This window comes from Manihot esculenta, chromosome 9, assembly GCF_001659605.2.
Source record: "Manihot esculenta cultivar AM560-2 chromosome 9, M.esculenta_v8, whole genome shotgun sequence".
NCBI lineage: Eukaryota > Viridiplantae > Streptophyta > Magnoliopsida > Malpighiales > Euphorbiaceae > Manihot > Manihot esculenta.
This window is the reverse complement of record NC_035169.2, coordinates 26583237-26608052: the sequence shown is the minus strand read 5'-3', so window position 1 is coordinate 26608052 and position 24816 is coordinate 26583237. Positions and strand designations below refer to the sequence as shown.

At 30.3% G+C, this 24816-nt stretch overlaps 1 protein-coding gene across 1 annotated transcript; it reads left to right on the top strand.

Annotated features, from left to right (window-relative positions):
- The first annotated feature begins 4214 nt into the window (after positions 1-4214).
- LOC110622207 (cation/H(+) antiporter 20) lies at positions 4215-14130 on the top strand. Its single transcript, XM_021766638.2, has 4 exons — positions 4215-4571; positions 4667-5692; positions 12759-13598; positions 13673-14130. Exons 1-4 carry the CDS (start codon positions 4350-4352, stop codon positions 13964-13966), a joined length of 2382 nt encoding a protein of 793 aa, XP_021622330.1. The 5' UTR covers positions 4215-4349; the 3' UTR covers positions 13967-14130.
- Positions 14131-24816: the final 10686 nt, after the last annotated feature.

The following is a 24816-nucleotide window of genomic DNA, read 5'->3' as shown; positions in this document are numbered from 1 at the left end:
AGTCCAGGAAGACCCATTCTACGTCCCTGGCACTATGTAAGAGAAAGTCCAGGAAGACCCATTTTACGTCCCTGGCACCTTGGAATGTTGTGATATATTATGTAAGAGAAAGACCAGGACCTATTCTACGTTCTGGCACTAATGGAAATGTAGAGGGCTATTAGTGACAAGCTCATCCTTAAGGTGATTTGTCTGTGATGTCATGCATTTCATGAAAGCATGAATTTTAAATATAATGTTTCATGATTTTGCTCACTGGGCTCTAGTAGCTCACCCCATTCCCTTAATCCCCCAAGTTTGCAGGTACGGGCTAGATCAGAATGTCAGCAAGAGTAAAGTCAAGTTCTATGTAATAGCTAAATGTGGACATGAAAATAATGTAATGTGATGTATAGTTCAGTAATGTAATGTAATGATGTTTATTGAGATTTAGAGTTGTGCTTGACCCTAGTATGTAAAGTTAATCCCTTTTGATACATGATCTTTTTAATGAAATGTTTGTAGATGTATTATGTAAACCAAGCTTATATATGATATGTTACCCCATTGGAGCTTTTGATGAGGGCTCCAGTGTGGGGTTTACGATTATGAGTTGTGCATGCACAGGTTGAGCTTGGTAAAAGAAAGAAAAAAGTTAATGTTTTATGTATATGTTTGATCATGTATGGGATTTATCAGGTACACAAGATGTATGTTAGGCTTGCTACGGGTCCCGGCGGCCTTAAGCCGATCTGGATCCTAGCGCCGGTAGCGGTCCGGAATCCGGATCGTTACAAAAAGTTTTAAAGTGGAAACCCACCAAAAGTCTGGGTGTTAGACCTACAAATAAAATTTATAAGTTGAGAATCCGTTAGGCCAGAAGATCGGGCGTTGGACCCAATAAATAAAAGTTTCAAGCCTGGAACCCACCAGAAGACCGAGTATTGGACCTACTAAAATAAGAAGTTTGAAGGCGGGAACCCACTAAAAAACCAGATGTTAGTCCCACTAAAATAATGCCATAAGTCAGAGAATCCATCAAGCCAGAAGATTGGGTGTTAGTCGCAACAAACAAAAGTCTCAAGGCCATAAGGTGGGTATACGTCAGCCGACCAACATGGTGTTAGTTCCGTGACACAAAAAGTTTCAAAGATATTTTATGCCAAATTACAAGGCGAGTATACACCAAGTCGACCGATTAGGTGATAGTCCCACTCCAGGTCGACCAATTAAGTGATAGTCTCACTTTATAAAAAGTTTCTAAGGCATTTAATGCTAGGTCACAAGGCGGGTATATGCCAGACTAACCGATTGGGTGATAATCACGCATCACAAGAAGTCTTCAAGGCATTTGACACTGCTCTTATAATCACTCCTGAAAATTTAAAACCTTTAAGAAGGGAGGAGACCCATTGTAGGCGGACAAGACTTTTTATGATCGGCGAGACAGAAAGTTAAGTGAGTGAGTGAAGTCCGCAAGGAGGAAAATGGCCAGAAGTCCTTCAAGGCTGGTCAAGGCGAGAAGATGCCCGGAAGTACGTCAGAGCTAAAGAATGCTCGAACGCTAGTCAGTACTAGAAAATGCTCGAAAGCTCGACAGGGTGAGAAAATGATCGAAAGATAGTCCCGGCTAAAGAATGCCCGGAAGCTTAGCAGGACTGGAAAGTGCCCGGAAGATCACCAGGGCCATTGGAAAAAGAAAAAGTCTGAAAACTCACCAAGACTTTACTATATCACTCGGATCAGTTTTGGCTAGGTGCCAGACAAGATCTTAGACCAGGCTGGTTGGAAGGGCGAGTGAAAATAAATCAAGGACAACGTGCGCTCATAAGCTAACTTAGTTTGAGGGACTGAACTAAAGACTGCACTCGAGACAATCAGTGTGATTTACACTATAGGACCATGACATATTTCTCAACCAGGTCACCGGGAGGGTATCCACCAGGCCAACAACCGTGGGTCAACCCTGATTAATAAAATTTTTGAGTTATTATCGTGACCAAATGTTAAGTTTGGTTTATTGTAGCCACAAGACAATGATCATTTATGAGCAGGAACAGGCAAAGCGATGCGAAGATGGAAGGTCAACCTAAAACAAGCCACATGCTCTAGATCATGAAGTCAAATGTCTCATTCAAATCTAAAGACCAGCGGGGGACCTCTGATATTATATAAAAATCGCCAAAAGTAGGTCATAAGCTGTCACCATAAGATAAAGTCACGTGACAAGAGTTTGATGATCGGATGCCCAGTCTCACCCGAAGAACTGAAGTGTTCAGCTCTTCATCAAGACTCGCCCATTCTAGAGCAGGCCGAGTTTTCACATTAAGTTACCATTAGAGGTAATCTAGCAGATTCTTGTTATGTCTGTAATCGCGGAGTTTCCGACCAATTAGCCAGTAAGACCCCTCATCAATTAGCTGACCACATCATTACTGGAGAAAATGCTATAATTAACCTCTTTTACAGTATAAAAGCGAGTGATTACAGAAATAAATGTACACAATTCTCTTATACAACTACTATTGAATTATAGGCATTATAATACTTTTGCCTTTCTTCATTTTACTGATTTGATTGTTAGAGTGGCTATCGTAAACGGCAGTTACCTCACTCTCTCTTTCTTGCAGAATTAATCAACCACAATACAATTTTTTTTTTCAGCTACGTCATCAATTTGTTTTCAGTAGCATTATCATTATTTGAATATTAGCTACTAATATTAATAATTTAAATAAAATAAAATTAGTCCATTATTATATTATAATATCGCTATATGCATTGATAATTCATTTATTTTTTATTTCGACTCATAGATGAATTATACACCCATTATGTTAAAACAATTAATAACTTATTTTATATGTAAAATTGTAATTTAATTAACTATATAAAAATATTATATTCTAAATGCAATTTTCTTTTACATATAAAAATTTTAATTTAAAAAATTTCATAAGATTTAAACTTTTATATCTTACTATTAATTTAAATTAATAATTTATAATAGTTTTATATATATTACTTTAGACTATGTTTTTAATAGAATTTAAACAGATCTTTTCAACAGAATAAATTTGTTTTCTTAAGTCAATTTTTATATTATTAGTTTCGAGTATTTGCTGCTAAAAATTATTAATGACTAATTTATATATAGTTGTGACAAATAACATGATTTAAATTGTATCGCTAAAATACTGTTTTTTCACTATAAAAATTTATTAAAAAAAATTCTGAATTTATTGTTTGTGAAATTTATTTTAAATTATAACTAAAATATCAATTAAGTAATTCAGAGAATTATTTAATTAATTTAATTATGAATATATTTGATCAATCAAATTAAATATTTTTAAATTATAATAAATTATTAGATTATCTTTTTAATTTTTTTAGTATATAATTAAATATTGCATTCCGGCATGAATATAACGGCAATAAAATCAATTATAAAATCAAGTCAAGCTCATTCATAACAAGAGTTTAGAAGTCCAAAACACTCAAGGAGCTATTTAGAAACCTGCCATTGAATCAACATCGACGTGTACCATGGACGACTTTCAATTTGCATGTCTAAACTAATGTCTAATCAATATCGATACATTAATAAGACACAATATAATAAAAAAATAAAAAAAAAAATCAAAAGGCAACACAAAAAATATCGATAAAACTGCTCAACGGCCAACATAAACCCGGCTGAAATAGAAAAAAGAAAAAGTCACAACTCCCCGTCAAAGTAGTATAATGAAGTTTTTAGTTTTTAGTGGTCATGGCGGGGCCGCCGTGAGGCATTATCACTTCGATGTCGGGACTGCTACTCTTCGACAACAGCCAATAACATCTAATATGAGTGAACACGCAAAAGCCAACAATATTGATTCTCCTATCTATAATCTCACATAACTATACCAAATCTGAGAAAATAAAACTATACAAACAAAAAACCAAGGCTAAAAAGTTGTTAAAGTGAAGCAAACTCCTCCGCCAACCAAAAAGCCTTGAGATTCACCCTATCTCTCACCTACTATTCCTGTGCCCTTTTGCTAGTTTATTTTTCAATCATTTTGCATTAGTTTGAATGCCAACTTTTGGAATGAGAGATTTTATACAAACCAAACCTACAGTATCAATTTCACTTTTTTTTTTTAAAAAATTATTATTATAGAAGAGGATAGTGGAGAATCCAACCTAGGATTCTTCAAATCCAGTATGTACAGTTACCTCCAAGTTTATCATTCCGTATTTAAAAATGCAAGAAAATTTAAAAAAATGGCCACCACTTGCTTATTCCTCATCACCTAACCTCTATAAAACCATTATGGTTTGCCCTAAATTTCACCTCAATTATAACAATATCCAAAGCTATTATGTTTAGAAGGAAGTTTCTTTCACTTCCTCATCAACCGAACATGGAGCTCAACTTGACCACTGTCAAAACTTCATCTGATGGAGTCTGGGAAGGCGACAATCCTCTAAGCCATGCCTTTCCACTCTTAATAGTTCAAACAATCCTAGTTCTCTTCATCACTCGATTGCTCGCCTTCTTTCTCAAGCCCCTTCGGCAACCCAGAGTCATTGCTGAAATAATCGTATGTCAATTTCACCTTTTCTTCTATCTTCTTCTTCTTCTTCTTTTGTGGCTGCATATTATCTTGATGAATTCTTTTCCTTTGTTGCACGTCAGGGAGGTATTTTGCTTGGACCATCTGCTCTTGGCCGAAACAAACACTTGTTCAGCTTGGTGTTTCCTTCATGGAGCACTCCCATACTCGAATCTGTGGCAAGCATTGGCCTTCTGTTCTTTCTTTTTCTCGTAGGTCTTGAGCTTGATTTGAGCTCAATTCGCCAGAGCGGCAAGAAAGCTTTCGGAATAGCACTTGCCGGTATCTCTCTCCCTTTCTTGTTTGGAGTTGCTGTATCCTTCTTTCTGCGCAAAGCCGTACATGGAGAGGACAAGGTCGGTTATGGTCAGTATCTCATGTTCATGGGAGTTGCTCTATCCATTACAGCTTTTCCTGTTCTTGCACGTATTCTTGCAGAACTCAAACTGTTAACAACCCAACTGGGGCAGACGGCAATGGCTGCCGCAGCATTCAATGACGTAGCAGCATGGATCTTGTTGGCTCTAGCTGTAGCCCTCGCCGGAAATGGTTCCACAGAGGACTCTAAGAGTCCATTAATATCGTTATGGGTTCTCATTTCTGGAGTTGCTTTTGTGGGTTTCATGGTGGTTTTTGTCCGACCCATCATGAATTGGGTTGCCAATAAATGCTCCCAACAGCAAGATTTTCTCGACGAAGCATACATCTGTGTAACCCTAGCCGGGGTTATGTTATCTGGGTTCATAAGCGATCTTATAGGGATCCATGCAATTTTCGGTGCCTTTATTTTTGGCTTAATGATCCCTAAAGGAGGAGAATTTGCAACAAAATTGATTATAAGGATTGAGGATTTTGTTTCTGGTTTGCTTCTTCCACTTTACTTTGCATCAAGTGGGTTAAAGACAGACGTGGCTAAGATCCGAGGGGCTGAGGCATGGGGACTGGTGCTCCTGGTTGTGTTGACGGCGTGTGCAGGGAAGATTCTGGGGACCTTTGTGGTGGCTATGCTGTGTATGATTCCAGCTAGGGAATCATTGGCTCTTGGAGTATTGATGAATACTAAAGGATTGGTAGAACTGATAGTTCTGAATATTGGCAAGGAGAAGAAGGTGAGTTCTTGTCTTTGCTTCACTCATTTACTGCACTAACACTGTGCATGTTCATTTGGTAGAAAGCGTCTAAAGATAGGGAATGAATTTGTTTACTTAGGCAATCTTATCCGAACTGCATTGTTCCGTAGTATAAATTGGATAAAAATAAAATATTTTATATATTAAATAAATAATTAACGAATATTAAAATAAGTAATTCAACAATTTTTTCTTTTTAAAAGTATTTAAAAAAATTAAATAGACATAAAAATTATAACAGGATATACTATAGTTTTAAATAATTTAAATTTATAAATTAAAAAGTAACCTCTTCTCAACATAAAACTCTCACTTTATAGTCCACTAAAACTAAGTATTTAATCATTGCAATATGTAAAACAGATTACTGATTGTAGAAAATATTGCTATCAGCTCTCTATTTTTTTTTAATTATTGGGTCACCACTAATTTAAAGTTATTCAATTAAAATATTATTATAATTATAAAGTTAAACTTTTTAATTTTTTATTAAATAAATTATTAATAATTGTTAATGTTTATATTATTTTATCTCTATAATTTTAATTATAATTAGTATTATTTAATCTCTATAATTTTAATATTTATATTATTTAATTAATCTTTTTAATCAAAATTAAATTACAAGTTAATTAATGATTTTATTTTTTGAGTGATTATAAAATATATTCGTTACTTAATTTTTAAACATATTTAACATTAAAAAATATAAAAAAAATTCTGAGAGAGATTATAATAAAAAACAAACTCCAAATAAATACATAATTTAACAATGATTAGATACTTGGAAAAAAAATTATAACAATGATTTCCCACCTCAACCGACCACATGATAACATTTACCAACAAAATAGATCATATCATTGCAATGGTTCTTCAACAATTACTTTATAATTTATGACCTCAAAGCTTTAAATCTTAATCTTTATTTATTTTAAGGGTTTTGGATGAAACAATTTAAATTATTTATAAGAATTTATATTTAACTTTAAATTTTAAATAATAAAATTAAATATTTTTAGTTTATTATAATTATAATTAAAAAATTAAATTGAATTTATATAAATTAATGATAAATTATAATATAATCTTTAAATTTTTATATTATTAATAAAATATATAATTTTTTAATTTAAATTTTATATTGAAATTAAATATATTTTATATTTATTTTATACTATATTAAATAAATATTTATTACAAAGAAATTTTTATTATATAAAACATCACATATTAATAATATACATTAAAATATTTAATTGAATATTTATACTCAATATTATAAATGATGTGTAATTTTTTTTATATTTGAAAAATTTTACTTTCTATTAATAATATTCTAAGTAAAATGAAATATTATATATTTTAAATTATAAATTTTTATTTTTTCTATATTTAAACTTTTTATTAATATATTTAATAATATTATAAAAGTGGAAATAGAGAGTAAATAATAAAATTAATAAAAAATGACATTATTGTAATAAAAATATATATTTAAGGGCTATTTTATTATTTAAATAGAACTTTAAAGATTATATTATAATTTATCATTAACTTATATAAATTTAATTTAATTCTCTTAGTTATAATAGTAAAAAATTAAAAAAAATTATTTTTATCATTTAAAATTTAAAATAAGCATTTAAAATTTTTTTTATCCAATTACTTTTTAATTTATAATGTCTATTTTTAAAAAAATATATTTCTAAAGAAATATACTTTTAAGAAATTTACTTGTTAAAAAGTATAATATAATTGTAATTGTTATATAAATTAATTTTATAAAAAGTAAAATTATTTTTAAGTAGTAAATAATAATAATGTCCATAATATAATTTTCAATGTGATAAATTTAGAGATAAATTAATAAATTTAATGTAACTTAATTTACATTAAATAGAAAATTGTAACTTACCATATTCTACCTAAATAAATTACTTTCCTTATATAGAAAAATATTTTTTTAAAAATTGATTTAAAATGCAAATCAGAGATTTTATATATTTTTTGAAAGTGCTACTTTTTTAATTTATTTATTTTCAATCAAATAACATTTTAGTTTTTTTTTATAATTAAATCTTAATTATTTTTAAGTTTTTTTATTCCAGAAGATTATCCCCTCTCTTTATATATATACATATGGGAATCTACTTTTATTTATATTTTTTATTAGTGAGAAGCATTGTGCATTATTATTTTAAAATTTTCATTATTTCATAAGTATCGCATCCATTTTCCAGTTATGAATTTTTTTTTTTTTTTAAGATTACTCATTCGGTTTGAATACACTTTGTTTTTAATAAATTATATTTTATTAAAAAACTCTGATGAGTAAGATCATCACAAAATCTCAAAATATATGAATTTGAAAATTTTTAAAGTTAAAACAAGAAAACAAAACTCATAACAGATCAAAAAGAAAGTCCAAGAATACATCAGCGCCATGAATTTGCCTATTAATAATCCTGAAGAGTCATCAAGACATGAATATTAAAAAATCTATTTTAAAATTATGAAAGAAAGTAAAGGAAAAAAAAACTCGTGGTGGATCCACTTCCTTTTAAGTCCATATTTTATATATCAGTAAATTAAACAATTTTAATTTAATAGTTACTATTAATATTTAATATATTTATAATTAATGTTAAAAATTTATTATATTATTTTATTAATTTTAAAAAAATAATTTTTAATAGTAAAAAATATATAAAATTCAGACTTTAATTACTACAAAAATATTGATAATGGGTTTTCAATAAATGTAATAAAAATATTATTATTATTTATAAGAATAAATATTTATATTTAATTTAAAAATAATAAAAAATATGAATAAATTAAATCAATTTAAATTTTATTATTAATTTATTTAATATAAAAAATTTCAATTGAATTTTATAACATTTAAATTACTTTTAAATAAATAAATTCTATCATAAATAAAAATAAATTGAATTTAATGCACTTTTTAGTATATGCACATGGGTGGTGTTCATAAGGAAAATTACTTTTATTCTCTCCATTCAATGAAAAGTTGTCATTCTTTAGTGGGGCATCAGCCATTACCATGGGTCAATGGGTTTCGATCATGGCGGAGAGGCCTAGTGTTTTTTATTCCCACTTTATTTCCAAGTGGCCTTTTGTGGAGGGTTTTCACACCTCACCATCAAGAAATTATTCAGTAGCATTACATAATATATATTATATAGTATTTTTAATTAATAAACTTAAAATATATATTTAAACTCTTAAATTTTATAAAAATTTGATGGTATTCAAAACTAATTTTACATTTAAACCATTTAAAAGTGAAATTAAAATTATTTTAAATAAGTAATATGGATCTTTTATAATATTTTTAAGCCAATTTAAATTTGAAGTAAAATATGTTTTAAGTCAATTTCAAAATTTACATATTGTCAGATATTTTTATAGTCCATGTTACATTGTACTCACATTGCAATGTAATTTTAATTATATTTTTAAATAGTTTCAAGTGTGTTAAAATGTATTTTTAAAATTTAATTTGTTTGAGGTATTTTTTTTATAAAATTTATGAGTGTAAATATATATCTAGCCTAAAGTTAAAGTTGGTCTATTATTGTGTCATGTTTTTTATTATTATTGATAGTTACACCTCTAATCACACTCACTCTCTTACTTTTTATTGATATATTCTATAGAAATTTCTTACACGTATTAAATATAGAACACGCAACTAATATAATATTCTTAATTTAAATAAAAAATATGAAATTTATAATAATTAGGTCGGGTTTAAAGATATTTAGTATTAAAAATTTAAATTTAAAATATAATTTGCTTCCTTCTATCACCCATAAAAATAAAATTTTTCATATTTTATTTAATATATTTTAATTGATTAAGCAGATCCTTTTTCATGGTAAGATTCACTATATTTTCTCATCTAGAATCTATCCATATGGATTTATTCTAAATTCAATTGGATGTTTTAGTTGAATAAGAAAGGGATAGGATAGTTTATTGGGATTTTTAATTTCTTTTAGGTCATATAAAGACCACATTTACTCTATATATGAAATTGTTTTTTATAAATAAAAAAAATTTAATAAAAAAAGTAAGGAAAAAGTGGCAGAAAGAATAACATCTCTTGGCAAGAGAATGGACAACATATACTGATCATCATTATGATGATGATTTCCAAAAGGAACTCCAACCTCTAATAGAAAATGCTACAAAATATAAAAGTACCTTCAAAAGTTGTTGGCCAACGTGGTGGTAATAAAAAGTTTTAATAGTAAATACATATAAATTATGATTATTAGATTATCTAAAAGTATTTTCAATTAATTTTTTTAAAAATTAAGCAATTATTTAAAATAAATTATATTGTGACACAAATATTTTCTCTCACAAAAATTTAATTTTTTGAAATTCCTTTCATGTGAGTAAAAGTAATTCCTAATACCATCATTTAACGTCTCTGTTTAGTTAAACATTTAAAATTTATTTAGAATGACTAATTTTATATAATTTTAAAAAATGATTTTTTAAATTTTTATATTTTATAAAATTAATAGTGTAAAAAATTAATTTTTTTAAATTCTTATGAGAATTAATTTTGAATTAAAAGTAAATTTATCAAAATTATTAAAATTTTATAAGAAATAATTTCTAAAAAGTATTTTCAATTATTTTTTTTAAAAAAATTAAGCAATCATTTAAGGTAAATTATACAATCACCAAGCATTTTCTCTCACAAAAATTTCATTTTTTGAAATTCATCTCTTGTAAGTAAAAGTATTTCCTAATGCCATCATTTAATGTATCTGTTTAGTTAAACATTTAAACCTTATTTGGAATGATTAGTTTTATAAAAATTTTAAAAAATGATTTTTTAATTGTTATGTTTTATAAAATTAATAGTGTAAAAAATTAATTCTTTTAAATTCTTGGAAGAATTAATTTTGAATTAAAAGTAAATTTTATCAAAATTATTAAAATTTTACAACAAATAATTTTACTATTTACATTAAAATTACTTAATTAGTGAATTTTTTTATCTTTTATTTTTTTATTGTTCTAATTTTAAATTTATTTTTTTATTTTTTTAAATTAATAACTGTTGTTTAAAAAATTAGTTTAGTTTAATATTAACTATTAATATTTAATGCATTTATAATTAATATTAAAAAATTATTATTTTATTTTATTAATTTTAAAAATCTTAATTTATAGTAAAAATTTATGTAAAATTGAAATTTTAAATATTATAAAAATATTAATAATGATTTTTCAATCAATATAATAAAAGTGATTGTTATTTATAAAATTAAGGCATGGAAAAAAAAATCTAAACGTTATCGCTTTTCATATTTATATCTTAATTTTAAAATTTAGACAATAAAATTAATCTTTTCATATTGCTTTAATTTTAATTATCTATCTTAATTAATTTTGACAAAAAAAATTATAATTTACGTATAGAATTATTCTTCAAACATCTAATTGAATAAAAAAAATCTAAATATTTCTATTAATTCATATTTATATTCAAAATATTAAATTTTAGATAATAAAACTAAATTTTTTTCAATTTGTTATAATTATAACAATAGAACTAAATTGAATTTGAAAAGTTATAAAAAAATTATAATATAATCTCTAAAATTTTATTTGACTAATAAAATAATTTTTAAAATATATATTTTTACTTTAATAATATTTTTTTTTATTAATCCCATTATTTGCTTCTTACGTATGGTAGTTTAATAAAAGTTTAAAATATAAAAAAGATAATATAAAATATATAATATTTTATTTTATTTAATATTATTGATATGAGATATAATTTTTTATCAGATCAATAAATAAATTAATACACATCACAAATTTACTTATCACAAATTTACTTATTATATTAGAATAAAATAAAGATATTGAATATTTCAAATAATTTACAAAAGATTTGGTTAATTTATCTAAATTTTTATAAAATTATAAAGGGATTATTTTACATACTAAATATATAATATTTTATTTTATTTAATATTATTAATATAAAATATAATTTTTTATATGATAAAAATATGTACATAATACTTTATAATAGTGAGTATAAATTTTCACTGAAATACTTTAATATATAATATTAATATGTGATATTTTATTTAGTTAAAAATTTATTTGTAATAAATATATAAAATAAATGTACTTTTAATATAAAATTTAAATTAAAAAATATATATTTATTAATATAAAATTTTAGGGATTATATTATAATTTATCATTAATAACTTTTATAAATTCAATTTAATATGAAAAATTAAAAAAGATTTAATTTTATTATTTAAAATTTAAAATATAAATATGAATTAATGTAAACTCTTAATTTTTTTTATTCAATAGATTTTTTTAAAAATAATAACTCTAAATTTTTAATCAAAATTAATTAAGTTAAATGGCTAAAATTAGGATAAATATGAAAACATTAACTTTATTGTTTAAGAATATAAAATTAAGATATAAATATAAAAACGGATAAATGTTTAGATTTGTTTATCCAATAGATCTAAATATAAATATTTATGTTTAATTTAAAAATATTAAAAATATGAATAAATTAAAGCAATTTAAATTTATTATTAATTTGTTTAATATAAAAAAATTCAATTAAATTTTATTCTATTTAAATTGATTTCAAATAAATAAATTCTTTTAATTAATAATATAAAACTGAATTGAATTCTATCATCAATTCTTTTTCTTAAAAAAATATATACCAAATAATTGCTTAATAATATATGAAACCTTTTTTCTCTAATTAGCTTTTGTAATTTAGGAGGTTATTGTTAATTTATAACCTAATCAAACCAGCTTATCAGCTCTAACATGTTTTGTTTATAATATTTATTTTTTTTAATTGTTCTAAAATTATTAAATAAAATATCTTCTTCAATTACCAACATTTAAAATTCATTCATATGGCTTACTACTCCAATTTTCCCTTGAAAAATATAGTATCGAGAAAAAAAATAAACCTATTGATGATTATGAGCAGGTTCTGAATGATGAGATGTTCGCTATTTTAGTACTGATGGCAATCTTTACGACCTTCATGACAACTCCAACAGTCATGGCCATATACAAACCTGCACGTCGCCTTAACCAGGGAGACAACCACTCACCATCCGATGAAAATTCACATGGGATCACTCGAATCCTAGCTTGTGTTCATGGACCTCAAACTGTACCAACACTCGTTAATCTCATCGACTCTACCACAACTGCAAAATCAACCCCTATCAAGCTCTACGTTATGCACCTTGTTGAACTCACTGATCGCTCATCTTCCATCATGATGGTTCAACGAACTCGAAAGAATGGCTTTCCTTTCATTAACCGCTTCTCTCCAGGCTCCTCCAAAGATCAAATTGAAGCTGCATTTGAGGTATATGGTCATGCTACTTCACTCACCATTCGTCACTCCACATCTGTCTCAGCATTGTCGACAATGCACGAGGATATTTGCCATGTAGCTGAAGATAAAAGGGTAGATATCATTATCTTGCCCTTCCACAAGCAATGGAGAGAAGGTGTAGAGGAAGAGGATGTGGGACATGAATGGAGAGAGGTTAATCAGAATGTTCTTAAGAACTCACCATGCTCAGTCGCCATCCTTGTCAATCGTGGTTTCAGTGGCGCTGATCAGTCTGTAGGAACTGCAACCGCAACTCACAGAAGAGTTTGTGTCGTTTTCTTGGGTGGCCCAGATGATAGGAAAGCTCTGGAGGTGGGTGCTACGATGGCTGAACACACAGCTAATCTCATAACTCTAATGAGATTCCAAGTCCAAGCTGGGTTAGAAAGCAGGAACTCATCCAACAACTCTAGAGAGAAGGTAGATTCAATCTGTTCTTCTATTTACTATATTCCAGGTTTAAAAGCTAAAACACAATGTTCTGATTTGTGCAGGAAAAGGACGAAGCTGCAGTAGAAGAGTTCATAAGAAAGTGCAATGAATCAGTCGAGCTTGTAGAGAAGGATCTTAACAATGTAATGGAGGAAGTGCTAAGTATAGGGCAAAGTAGAGCATTTGATCTTCTCATTACAGGGAGGGCAGCTACGGTGGAAAAATTAGCAGACAATCAGGTGGAGCATCCGGAGTTAGGGCTGATAGGAGATATCTTAGCTTCGCCAAACAATGGCATAACATGCTCAGTGCTGGTGATCCAACAAAATCCTCAACGTGCCAATGAGTGCCAATGACACCACAATCATTTCAAAAGCCACTCAAGACAAGTATGAATTATAAATAATGAATCCTTCTGGCTTATCGGACTGCGTTAAAATAAGAAACCAGCATAAAGACAAGTTTGGAGTTTCTAATATGTTTATTGGGTGAAAAAAAAATAAATGTTTATGTTAGTTTATTGTGATAATTCTTAATCAATTTGTTGAAATTATATATATATATATAGGTTGGTGAGAAAATGAAGGAAAATCAGATTTTGATGACTCTTTCAAGTTTTAAATATATTCAGGATGTGAATTCGAAATATTTAACTAAACAAAAAGAGATTTGTACTATCTCATCTCACTTTTTCATAGTATTCAATAAAATTAATTATAATTTACTAATAAGTCAATGGAATGAAAACTGGGATAAATAGAAAATATAATTTAAAGTTAGGTGTATTTTTAAATTTTAAAATACTCATTCCTACATTTTAAAATTTAAATAATAATATTTTAATTCAAATAAGAAAATTAGTTTTAATTTTTTACCAAAATTGAGCTTAAAATATATTTGCAAAATACAGTTAAAATTAGGGCTGTGCAATCGATCGGTTCGGTTTCGAACCGAATCGAGCCGAAAAAATCAAAAATCGAAATATAAAAATATTAAAAATCGAAAAAACCGATTATAAAAATATAACCGAATCGAAATCTGTAATTTTTTTTAATTTTCTGCTTTTAATTTTAGTAGAATAATTTAATAAATATTTCATATAAATTTATCAATAAATATTGTTTGAATACATAATAATAATATTTAAAAAATCTATAAAAATTCATATAAAATTTAAAAATATATATAAAATCAGTATTTCTATGTATAAAATCGGTTTTTCGGTTATTTAACACGTTTAAACCGAACCGAACCAAAAACCGAATAAATTGAAAAATATTAACCGAACCGAACCGAACCTTCCGATTAACCGAACCATTAAATCAAAATTGATCGGTTCAGTTAGGTTTTTTGGTTCAGACCGATTTATGCTCTCCCCTAGTTAAAATAAGTTAAATTCAACATTTGTTAACAGTTAATTTTTAACTGTTTAAGGCGCTAAGATAGTATTAACTTAATTTATGAAAATTAGTTTATAAGCATTTAAAATTTTAAATATTTATATATTTTGTATTATATTTATAAGTGGCAGATAAATGAATGATTGTTTGATAATAAATAGTTTATAAATACATTTATTACTAAAATTATTTAAAATAATATTAAATAATATATAGTAAATTTTTTAAAATTAAATAAAAATAATATAACAATTTATTTGGTCAGAGCACTAAATAAAAAATTAATTATTCTTAAATAAAAATAATGTAACCATGGCTCTCAAATGTACCACCGTAAGATTTTTATTTTTAAAAAAATAATAAAAATATATTTTTTTATTTTTTATTTTTTAAAAATTATTTTTCAGAAACTCTTTATATAAAAATAAGATACAATTTTTTTTTTCAAATGTATTTTTAATAATAAAATAAAAATACAAATAATTTTATAAATGGTTGTGCATAATAAGAAAAAAATTACTATCTGATTGACGTAGTGTTACGAAATTCATCGGTTTGTTAATTTTAAAAAATATATTAAAATATTTTTAAAATTTAATCGATTAATTTTTTAATTTTAAAAAATATATTAAAATGTTTTTAAAATTTTAAAAAGTGTATTTATTACTTTTTTATTAATTTTAGCCATCAATTATAATAAAAAAAATTAAAAATACTTTTAATATAAAAAAATTAATTAATAAATATTTTTATAAATTTGAGAGATCAGTGAATTTTTTCATTTTATAAAATTAAAAATTAAAATATTTAACCGCTAAAACTAATTAAAATATTAATAAGTAGATTTTTTAAAATTTAAAATTTTATTTAATTTATTTTTTAAAATCGATGAATTAATTAATAAATTTTTTTATGTTACAGAAATTAAATATAAATTTATTTATAAAATAAAATAAAAAATATATTTTATAAATTAATCGAATCAACATTATTCAAAGAAAAGAAATAAATTTGATTGATAGGATAATACGATGAAAATTGTAAAAAAATAATGGTTTAATAAAATTTGTATCAAGAAAATTAATATTTATACTTTTAAGCTTTGAATTTTTTTATTTTAAAAATATTTTCTAATAAATAGTAATAATAAAAACACAACACTAACGACTGAATAAATTATATATTATTTTATTAAATATAAAATAAAAAATAAATTGTTTTTAAATTTTAATATAATTAATTTCTATATTTTTAAAATCAAACTCTTAAATTTTTTTATAGAAAGTATTTCTATCTATAATTCTATCAACGTATTAAAGAGATAGTAAACATTTTAAATATTTAAAATATCCTTATTAACACTTAAATCTTTATTAATATGGATGAAATATTTTATATTGTGTAAACTATACACTTTAATTCCTGAGTTTTAGCGTAATTAATATATCAGTCCTTATATTTTTAAAATTAAACCTTTAAATTCCTATACATTCAATCCATCCAAAATTAATCCATTATCGATTTTAGTTTAAAGTTAGTAGGCTGTCAAATTTCTAAAAGTATAAAATAGCTCAGTAAAGGATGCCACATACTATACTATATACAATTATATATGTGGATTTAAATTAGTTTTTACATTATAAATTGTTATTTAGTTTGTTTAAATACATGTTAATTTACAAAACAATTTTAAATGGAGAAATTACAAGAATCCCCTACTTATTAACAATTATCCCTATGAAAAAATAGTAATAAAATCTCAATATTTACTCAATTCACACTATTAAATCAATAAATAGAACATATTAACTTAAAGTAGTAAACACATTTGTATATATTTGTACTATTTTCAACATTTATTTACAAACTCTTGGTAGACTACTAATGTACAAGCCAAACATAAATAATTTCTATACAAAACTTGTGAATAATTGGTTATGATGATATCTCCGTGCTGATACAGAACCAGACCTCTTGATTGTTGCTTCCTTTATCTATTATCTGCGCATGGAAAAATCCAAAGCGCTGAGTTTATGCCCAGTGAGTGAGTAACAATATATATATATTCATTCAAGTATAATAGGAATACTCATGACAGTTATAACGAAATCATTTTATAAAAATGAGTGGAAATTTTGTGTCAATGGGTGAAAAGTGGGCAAATTAAGTCATGTAGTTGTATAACTGTAAGGTCATTCTATTATGGTAACTATCTTGTGTGCATGCTTATAAGGTATTAGCAAGTCATATAATTAAATCTTAACCTCTATAAACTCTTCGCAGGATCAACTAGCTAGATAAGGGAAAACTGTATCTGTATAGCACAAAGTGCCAAACTGTATGGCCTAGGGGCCGAATGTTGTGCCTGTATGACTCAAAATCTGAAAAACTATATGACGCATAATGTGTCGAAAATATCATATCATGTAGCCCATTAGGGCACAGTACTACTAAACTGTATATGGCATGCCATATTCTTATTCTATCTATGAATCCCACCGAGATTTACTAGGGCTAAGAAGGCATATTTACTTGTTAATTATTTATTTGTACTAAAACTATTCATTTAGATACTTAACATGTTGAAACAAACAAGTATGTTAAACTATTTATTCATAAACAAGCATGTCGATAAAATGAGCCCTTGAAGGCATACTCATGTGTATAATACACCATATTTAGTCATGAACATAATATTCAATCATGAATGTATTACTACTTCATTAAGAACATGTGTGTAAAGTGTTAGTCTATTAAGCTAGCACGTGCATAAAGCAGACATGTTAAGCTAGCACGTGCATAATTTGGCCACAAAAATAACATGTCAATCCTTTTTAGGTTAACATTTAGATTTAGGTTTGTTTCTACTTGAGATTGTGTAATATTTTTAAGTGTCTTATGGATATAATTAGACTCATATTTCTTTATGAAATTTGTGTATTTATGTCTTATCTTTCTAACTAGATATATTACATCTAATTCTGACTTTCCTAACTTAAGTTATGAATTTTTCTTTATAAGCTGTCCAATAAGGTTTTAATCTGTAATACCCGGCTAGACTCCGGTATCGAAATTCCTACCGTCCGGTGGAATCTCGGATGTCGGAAGCCTCTAGTAGGGTAGAATCATGTTTTCATAAAATGTTTTAAAGCATTTCATGGTTTTAAGTATGAAAATTAAATGAGTTTTTGCATGAAAAGTCTTTAGAGGAAAATCCAGGTTCGGCCGCCGAAAGTCAAGTTCGGCCGCCGAACATGCATGCGTTTTGGAGGCACGTTAGGCCCCCGAAAGCATGAGTGAGGGAAGTCCAGGTTCGGCCGCCGAAAGTCAAGTTCGGCCGCCGAACATGGCATGCATGCGGAAGCACTTTCGGCCCCCGAACGTGGCCTGGCCAGCCACCTATAAAAGGGTCACTTGGCCGAAATGGGCGAGCTTTCTCCCATTTTCGACCACAGCTAGCTTTCGACCTCCCTCTTCCAAATCTAGTGTTTTTCCTTCAAATCCCCACCATTTTTCTTGAGTTTAAGCTTACATTGAAGATTTTGAACTTTTGAAACAAGTTTTGGAGCTTTGGGAACTCAGGAGCTCATTTTCGTGGATCTCCAAGTTTAGGTCGTCTCCCTCTCGATCTTCAAGAGGTAAGAGCCGATCTTAAGCTCCTTATGTGTTTTAAATAAGTTTTTATGCTAGATCTATGGGTAGAAATGCATGTTAGGTTAATATTGATGTTTTGGACAATGTGTGTTGATTGTGTGTGTTTGAAGTGTTGTAGTTGGGGTATTTGATGTTTTGAGGCCCCTAGGAACTTGTATGCATGTTTTAACTGAGGTATATGCATGATTGGTGAGTTTGGAGGCGAAAATGCATTTGGGAGCCAAGTTTCTGCCCTTCGGCAGAAACCAGGTTCGGCAGCCGAAGGAGCTTTCGGCCGCCGAACATGGCTGGGGAGGCAGGCCTTTCGGCTGCCGAAGTTGCCCCCGAAAAGAGACTTTCGTCTCTGTATGGGACTTTCGGCCGCCGAAGGTGCCGCCGAACATGCATGAGTTTCGTCTATGTCTGGAAGTTTCGGCCGCCGAAGGTGCCGCCGAACCTGCCTGACTTTCGGCTCTGGAGGGACTTTCGGCCGCCGAACCTGCCGCCGAAAGTGCCCTGTTCAGCCATTTCTTGCATGTTTTTATGTGATGTTTTCCCGATGTTTTAGGGGGTTTTTGGGGAGTATATTAGAGTTATGTTTATGTATGTTTGGTCCCTCATTGGAGTCCATCCGTGTAGGTTCGGACCCGAGGAACCGAGGACCCCAATAGTGAGCCAGCTGCTACAGAGTTTGTCAAAGCTAGCCAGAGGTGAGTGGAATAAACCTTAAGTTTTAAAATAAATGAAATATGAATTTTGAGCATGACCCATGCATCATGAATGCCATGAGCTATAGTAGGTTGTTTGCATTAGTATTCACGAATATGTTGCATTGCATTTATGATATTGATGTTGCTGTGGATTGGTTATTGGATGATCCTTTAGTCCTCTCATGATATGATGATGTTATGGCATGATATGGTATGGAAGTCCAGGTTGTACCCATTCTACGTCCCTGGCACGATGTAAGAGAAAGTCCAGGTTGTACCCATTCTACGTCCCTGGCACAGTTGGACTGTATGATATGTTATGTTAAGGGAAAGACCGGTTGTACCCATTCTACGTCCCGGCACAGTTGGACTATGTAGAGGACTATTGGTGACAATACCATCCAAGATGTGATTTGTTGTGATGTGTTGCATTACATAATGGCATGAAATTTTAATGTATGATTTCACTATTCTGCTCACTGGGCTTTGTAGCTCACCCCTCTCCCCTAACCCCAGGTGTGCAGGTACAGGGTAGACCAGAAGGTTAGCCAGAGTTTTTGAAGTATGTTGATGTAATAGTTAGATTGTGGACATGACAATTGTATTATGATGTAATGTAAGAGATTCAGTATGTTATGTAATGAGGTATATTGAGGTTATAGATGTGCTTGACCCTATGAGTATTGTAATCCCTTGTTGATGCATGATCTTAGATATTTGATGATACAGATGTAAGCCAACTCATCTCATGTTATAGTGCTCTTTGGGGCATTGTTGAGATCCCACAGAGGGGTCATGATTATGACTATGTTCATGAATGTTCAGGTTGAGTTGGATGATAAAAGAAAAGTTTAAATTTTATGCATGTTGTTGATCATGTATGGGATTATACAGGTTTCCAGGATGTATGTTTGGCTTGCTACGGGTCCCGGCGGCCTTAAGTCGACTCGGATCCTAGCGCCGGTAGCGGTCCGATTTTCGGGTCGTTACATAATCAGTCCAGTATTGGTACTTGTTTATAGTACCAAAAAACATATCAGATTTATGTATTTTCATACAAATTTAAACTTAAGTGTCTCTTCAAAATTTTAGGTATACTTCTTAAAATTCATTTGGCACTAGTCTTAATAAATTTCATTGAGTATATAATTTGTTATGGTATAATCAATACACTCTGTTCTGGATGCACTATCACTGTGTCCAGTTTAGGTTCACTTATAATTTACATCATCTTACCTACAGATTTATAATTTGATCAATTCATGAAAGTTTTAGCTCTTTGTCTCAACTTTCATTTGGTATATTTTAGGTCTAATTTTAATAATTACACAATAAGTTATGAAGTTGTCAATACATGCTGCCCTATTAAACCCTATCCTGCCAGGTTTGCACTTTTAGCTCTCATGTTAAATTTCTTTACTTTAAGCCTTTCAAATACCATTTTAACTTTCATATAACATATTTATACAATCAAAATAATATTTTCAATAAATAAAATTAATCCCTAATTTCATATATTCATGAGAAAATTAAAGGAAAAATAAAATTCATACAAACACCAAACCTTTTGTACAATTCTTTTTAAAAGTTTTAGGTATACCTTAGTTACTCTTTTTCCTTTTCTTTCCCCTTTGATGTACCTTCCTCTTTTTGAATTTATTCTTTACAAAGAATAAGAAAAACAGGAGTTTTAATTCATTTAACAACATATAATTGATTTAAAATATGGAAGAATATGTTTGCCTAACTTAATTTTCAATTTCTATCACTTACCACTTAAACACCTAAACTTCTCTCATTCTTTCCTCCTTTTTTGTAACACCCCTTACCCGTCTATAAAATAGCTCAGTAAAGGAGGCCACATACTATACTATATGCAATTACATATGTGGACTTAAGTTAGCTTTTACATTATAAATTGTTATTTAATTTGTTTAAATACATGTTGATTCATAAAACAATTTTAAATGGAAAAACTACAAGAGTTCCCCCTCCTTATCAGCAATTATCCCTAGGGAAAATAGTCATAAAATCTCAATAGTTACTTAATTCACATTATTAAATCCATAAATAGAACATAATAACTTAAAATAGTAAATAAATTTGTTTATATTCGTACTATTTTTAACACTCATTTACATACTCTTGGTAGACTACTAATGTACATGCCAAACATAAACAACCTATGTACAAAACTTGTGAATAACTGGTTATGATGATATCTTCGTACTGATGCAGAACCAGACCTCTTGTCTGTTGCTTCCACAATCTATTACCTGCACATGGAAAGTCCAATGCGCCGAGCTTATGTCCAGTGGGTGAATAACAATATATATATTCATTCAAGTATAATAGGAATACTCATGACAGTGGGTGAAAAGTGGTGTAATACCCGGCTAGACTCCGGTATCGGAATTCCTACCGTCCGGTGGAATCTCGGATGTCGGAGACCTCTAGAAGGGTAGAATCATGTTTTATAAAATGTTTTCATGTATTTTAATGTTTTAAAGTATGAAACTAAATGAGTTTTGCATGAAAAGTCTTTGGAGGAAAACCCAGGTTCGGCCGCCGAAAGTCAAGTTCGGCCGCCGAACGTGCATGCGTTTTGGAGGCACGTTAGGCCCCCGAAAGCCTGAGTGAGGAAAGTGCAGGTTCGGCCGCCGAACCTCATGTTCGGCCGCCGAACATTTGCATGGATGCGGAGGCACATTCGGCCCCCGAACGTGGCCTGGCCAGCCACTATAAAAGGGTCCCTTAGCCGAAAATGGGCGAGCTTTTTCTCCCCATTTCGGCCAAGGTGAGCTCTCCGCCATCTTTGCTCAATCTTGAGTTTTTCCTTCCTTTTTCCATGATTTTTACAAGTTTATAACCTTGGTTTTGAAGATCTTTGAGCTTAGAACGAGTTTTTGGAGCTTGGAGACCAAAAGTTGGAACTTCTCCCATCTCCAAGTTTAGATCTCCTCAACCCTCGATCTTCAAGAGGTAAGAGCCGATCTTAAGCTCAATGTATGATTTAAACAAGTTTTATGAAGTTTTATGGGGTAGAATGGCATGTATAGGGTTGTATGAGTTTTTAAGCAAATGTTAGGTTTTATGTGATTTTTGAGCAATGTGGCATGTTTGAGTATGTTTGAAGTGTTGTAGTTGGGGTATATGCTTGTTTGAGGCCCCTAGGAACTTGTATGCATGTTTTGGTTGAGATATATGCATGATTTGAGAGTTTGGAGGCGAAAATGCACAAAAGAGCCAAGTTTCTGCCCTTTGGCAGAAACCAGGTTCGGCAGCCGAAGGTACTTTCGGCCGCCGAACATGGCTGGGGAGGCAAGCCTTTCGGCTGCCGAAGTTGCCCCCGAAAAGAGACTTTCGTCTCTGTCTGGGACTTTCGGCCGCCGAAGGTGCCGCCGAACCTACCTGAGTTTCGTCTCTGTCCAGGACTTTCGGCCGCCGAAGGTGCCGCCGAAAGTGCCCTGTTCAGCCACTCCATGCATACCTCTATGTGATATTTTCAGGATGTTTTAGGGGTTTTTTGGGGAATATATTAGAGTTATGTTTACGTATGTTTGGTCCCTCATTGGAGTCCGCCTGTGTAGGTTCGGACCCGAGGAACCAAGGACCCCAGCAGTGAGCCAGCTGCTACAGAGTTGTCAGAGTCAGCCAGAGGTGAGTGGAACTAAACTTAACCTTTTTTAAATTAAGAAATGAAATGCTTTTATCATGCTTCATGCATCATGATCATATTATAGGTTGTTGCATTAGAACTCACGACTATGCCGCATTGTATTGTTGTGATAGATGATAGTGGATGGACATTAGGATGATTCATTAGCCTTCTATATACGAAGTCCTGTGGTGCCCATAATAGGGCCGGGCAATACGAAGTCCTGTGGTGCCCATAATAGGGCCGGGCAATAACTCCGAGTACGAAGTCCTGTGGTGCCCATAATAGGGCCGGGCAATACGAAGTCCTGTGGTGCCCATAATAGGGCCGGGCATGGAGTTGAGGGATTTTTGAATCAGTCCATCCGTGGTGTGATTTGTTTGTGCAGTGGCGCATTTCATGATAGCATATTTTAAATATTCTTTTTTTATAGTTCTACTCACTGGGCATCTAGCTCACCCCTCTCCCCTAATCCCCAGGATTGCAGGTACGGGATAGATAGAGAAGGCAAGAAGAGAAAAAAGACATATGTATGTAATAGTTAGTTTGTGGACATGACAATTGTATTATGATGATATGTAAAAGATTACAGTATGTAATGAAGTTATTGAGGATAGAGTTGTGCTTGACCATAGTATATTGTTAATCCCTTTTGTATATACATGATCTTATGTTATGATGTTTATGTAAACTAACTCAACACAGGTTGTTTTGCCTTTAAGGCTTGATGAGATCCCACAGAGGGACTATGTTATGTATATGTACAGAGTATGCACAGGTTGAGTTAGTTGATGACAGTATGTACGAAGGAAAGTTTTAATTTTTATGCATGTTGTTGATCATGTATGGGATTATACAGGTTTACAGGTTATATGTCAGGCTTGCTACGGGTCCCGGCGGCCTTAAGTCGACCCGGATCCTAGCGCCGGTAGCGGTCCGGTTTTCCGGGGCGTTACAGAATGGTATCAGAGCCCTAGGTTCACATGGTCGGACCTAGAGTGTCGGGCTCATAGATGTTATAGAAGGTCAAGCACAATAGGAAGGTCATGTCCACTAGGATAGGATGTTGAGTCCTGTCTTGTATGATGATGTGAAATGCCATGATTTTGTACATGTGCATTGATGACATGCTATGCTATATGATGTATGTGATGAGGGTTCATGTGTGTCCACATGAACCATATGATGCTAATGTTTGCTTGTTATGAGCTGTTTTTCAGAGAATAGGATGAGAGGAACTCGTCGATCTGCGCGATTGACTGGAGTGCCACCTGAGGATGAGGGCACGAGCGCCCGTCCTCCTACATTGCCTAGGGCAATGTCTTGTAGAGCCAACAGAGAGAGAGCATCTAGGGACCCTAGAAGGTCTTTTGATGCTAGCAGAAGGGGGACTGATAGAGGTGGAAGTTCTTCAGATGTGAGGGAGGTTATGGAAGAGGATCAGAGGAGGGATGGGAACCTGGATGTGAGCATGCAGGAAGAAGGGACAGGGGAGTCACAGGGAGGCGTTCAGGCCTCGGGGTATGGTTTTCCACCCCATTATCCACCCTTCCCACAGGGTTCAGGGTATCCGATGGGAGGTACATCGGATTACTCCAGCTTTAACCCCTACCCTACCTACATGCCTTATCCACCTTTCTATCCACCTTACCCACAGTACCCAGCTTATCCACCCTCACCCTTCTATCCAAACCCGGCAAACCCCACCTCGGGGAATGCTGCACCTCCACCTCCACCTCCACCACCTACAGAACCAGCAGCCCCAGTTACTCAACCTCCTAGACCTAGCTCAGTCGATGGGAGCA

Coding starts and splice junctions, on each gene's coding strand:
- LOC110622207 (XM_021766638.2), top strand. CDS start 4,350: ATGTTTAGAAGGAAGTTTCTTTCACTTCCTCATCAACCGAACATGGAG. Junction 4,572..4,666: donor GAGTCATTGCTGAAATAATC/GTATGTCAATTT, acceptor GTTGCACGTCAG/GGAGGTATTTTGCTTGGACC. Junction 5,693..12,758: donor ATATTGGCAAGGAGAAGAAG/GTGAGTTCTTGT, acceptor GATTATGAGCAG/GTTCTGAATGATGAGATGTT.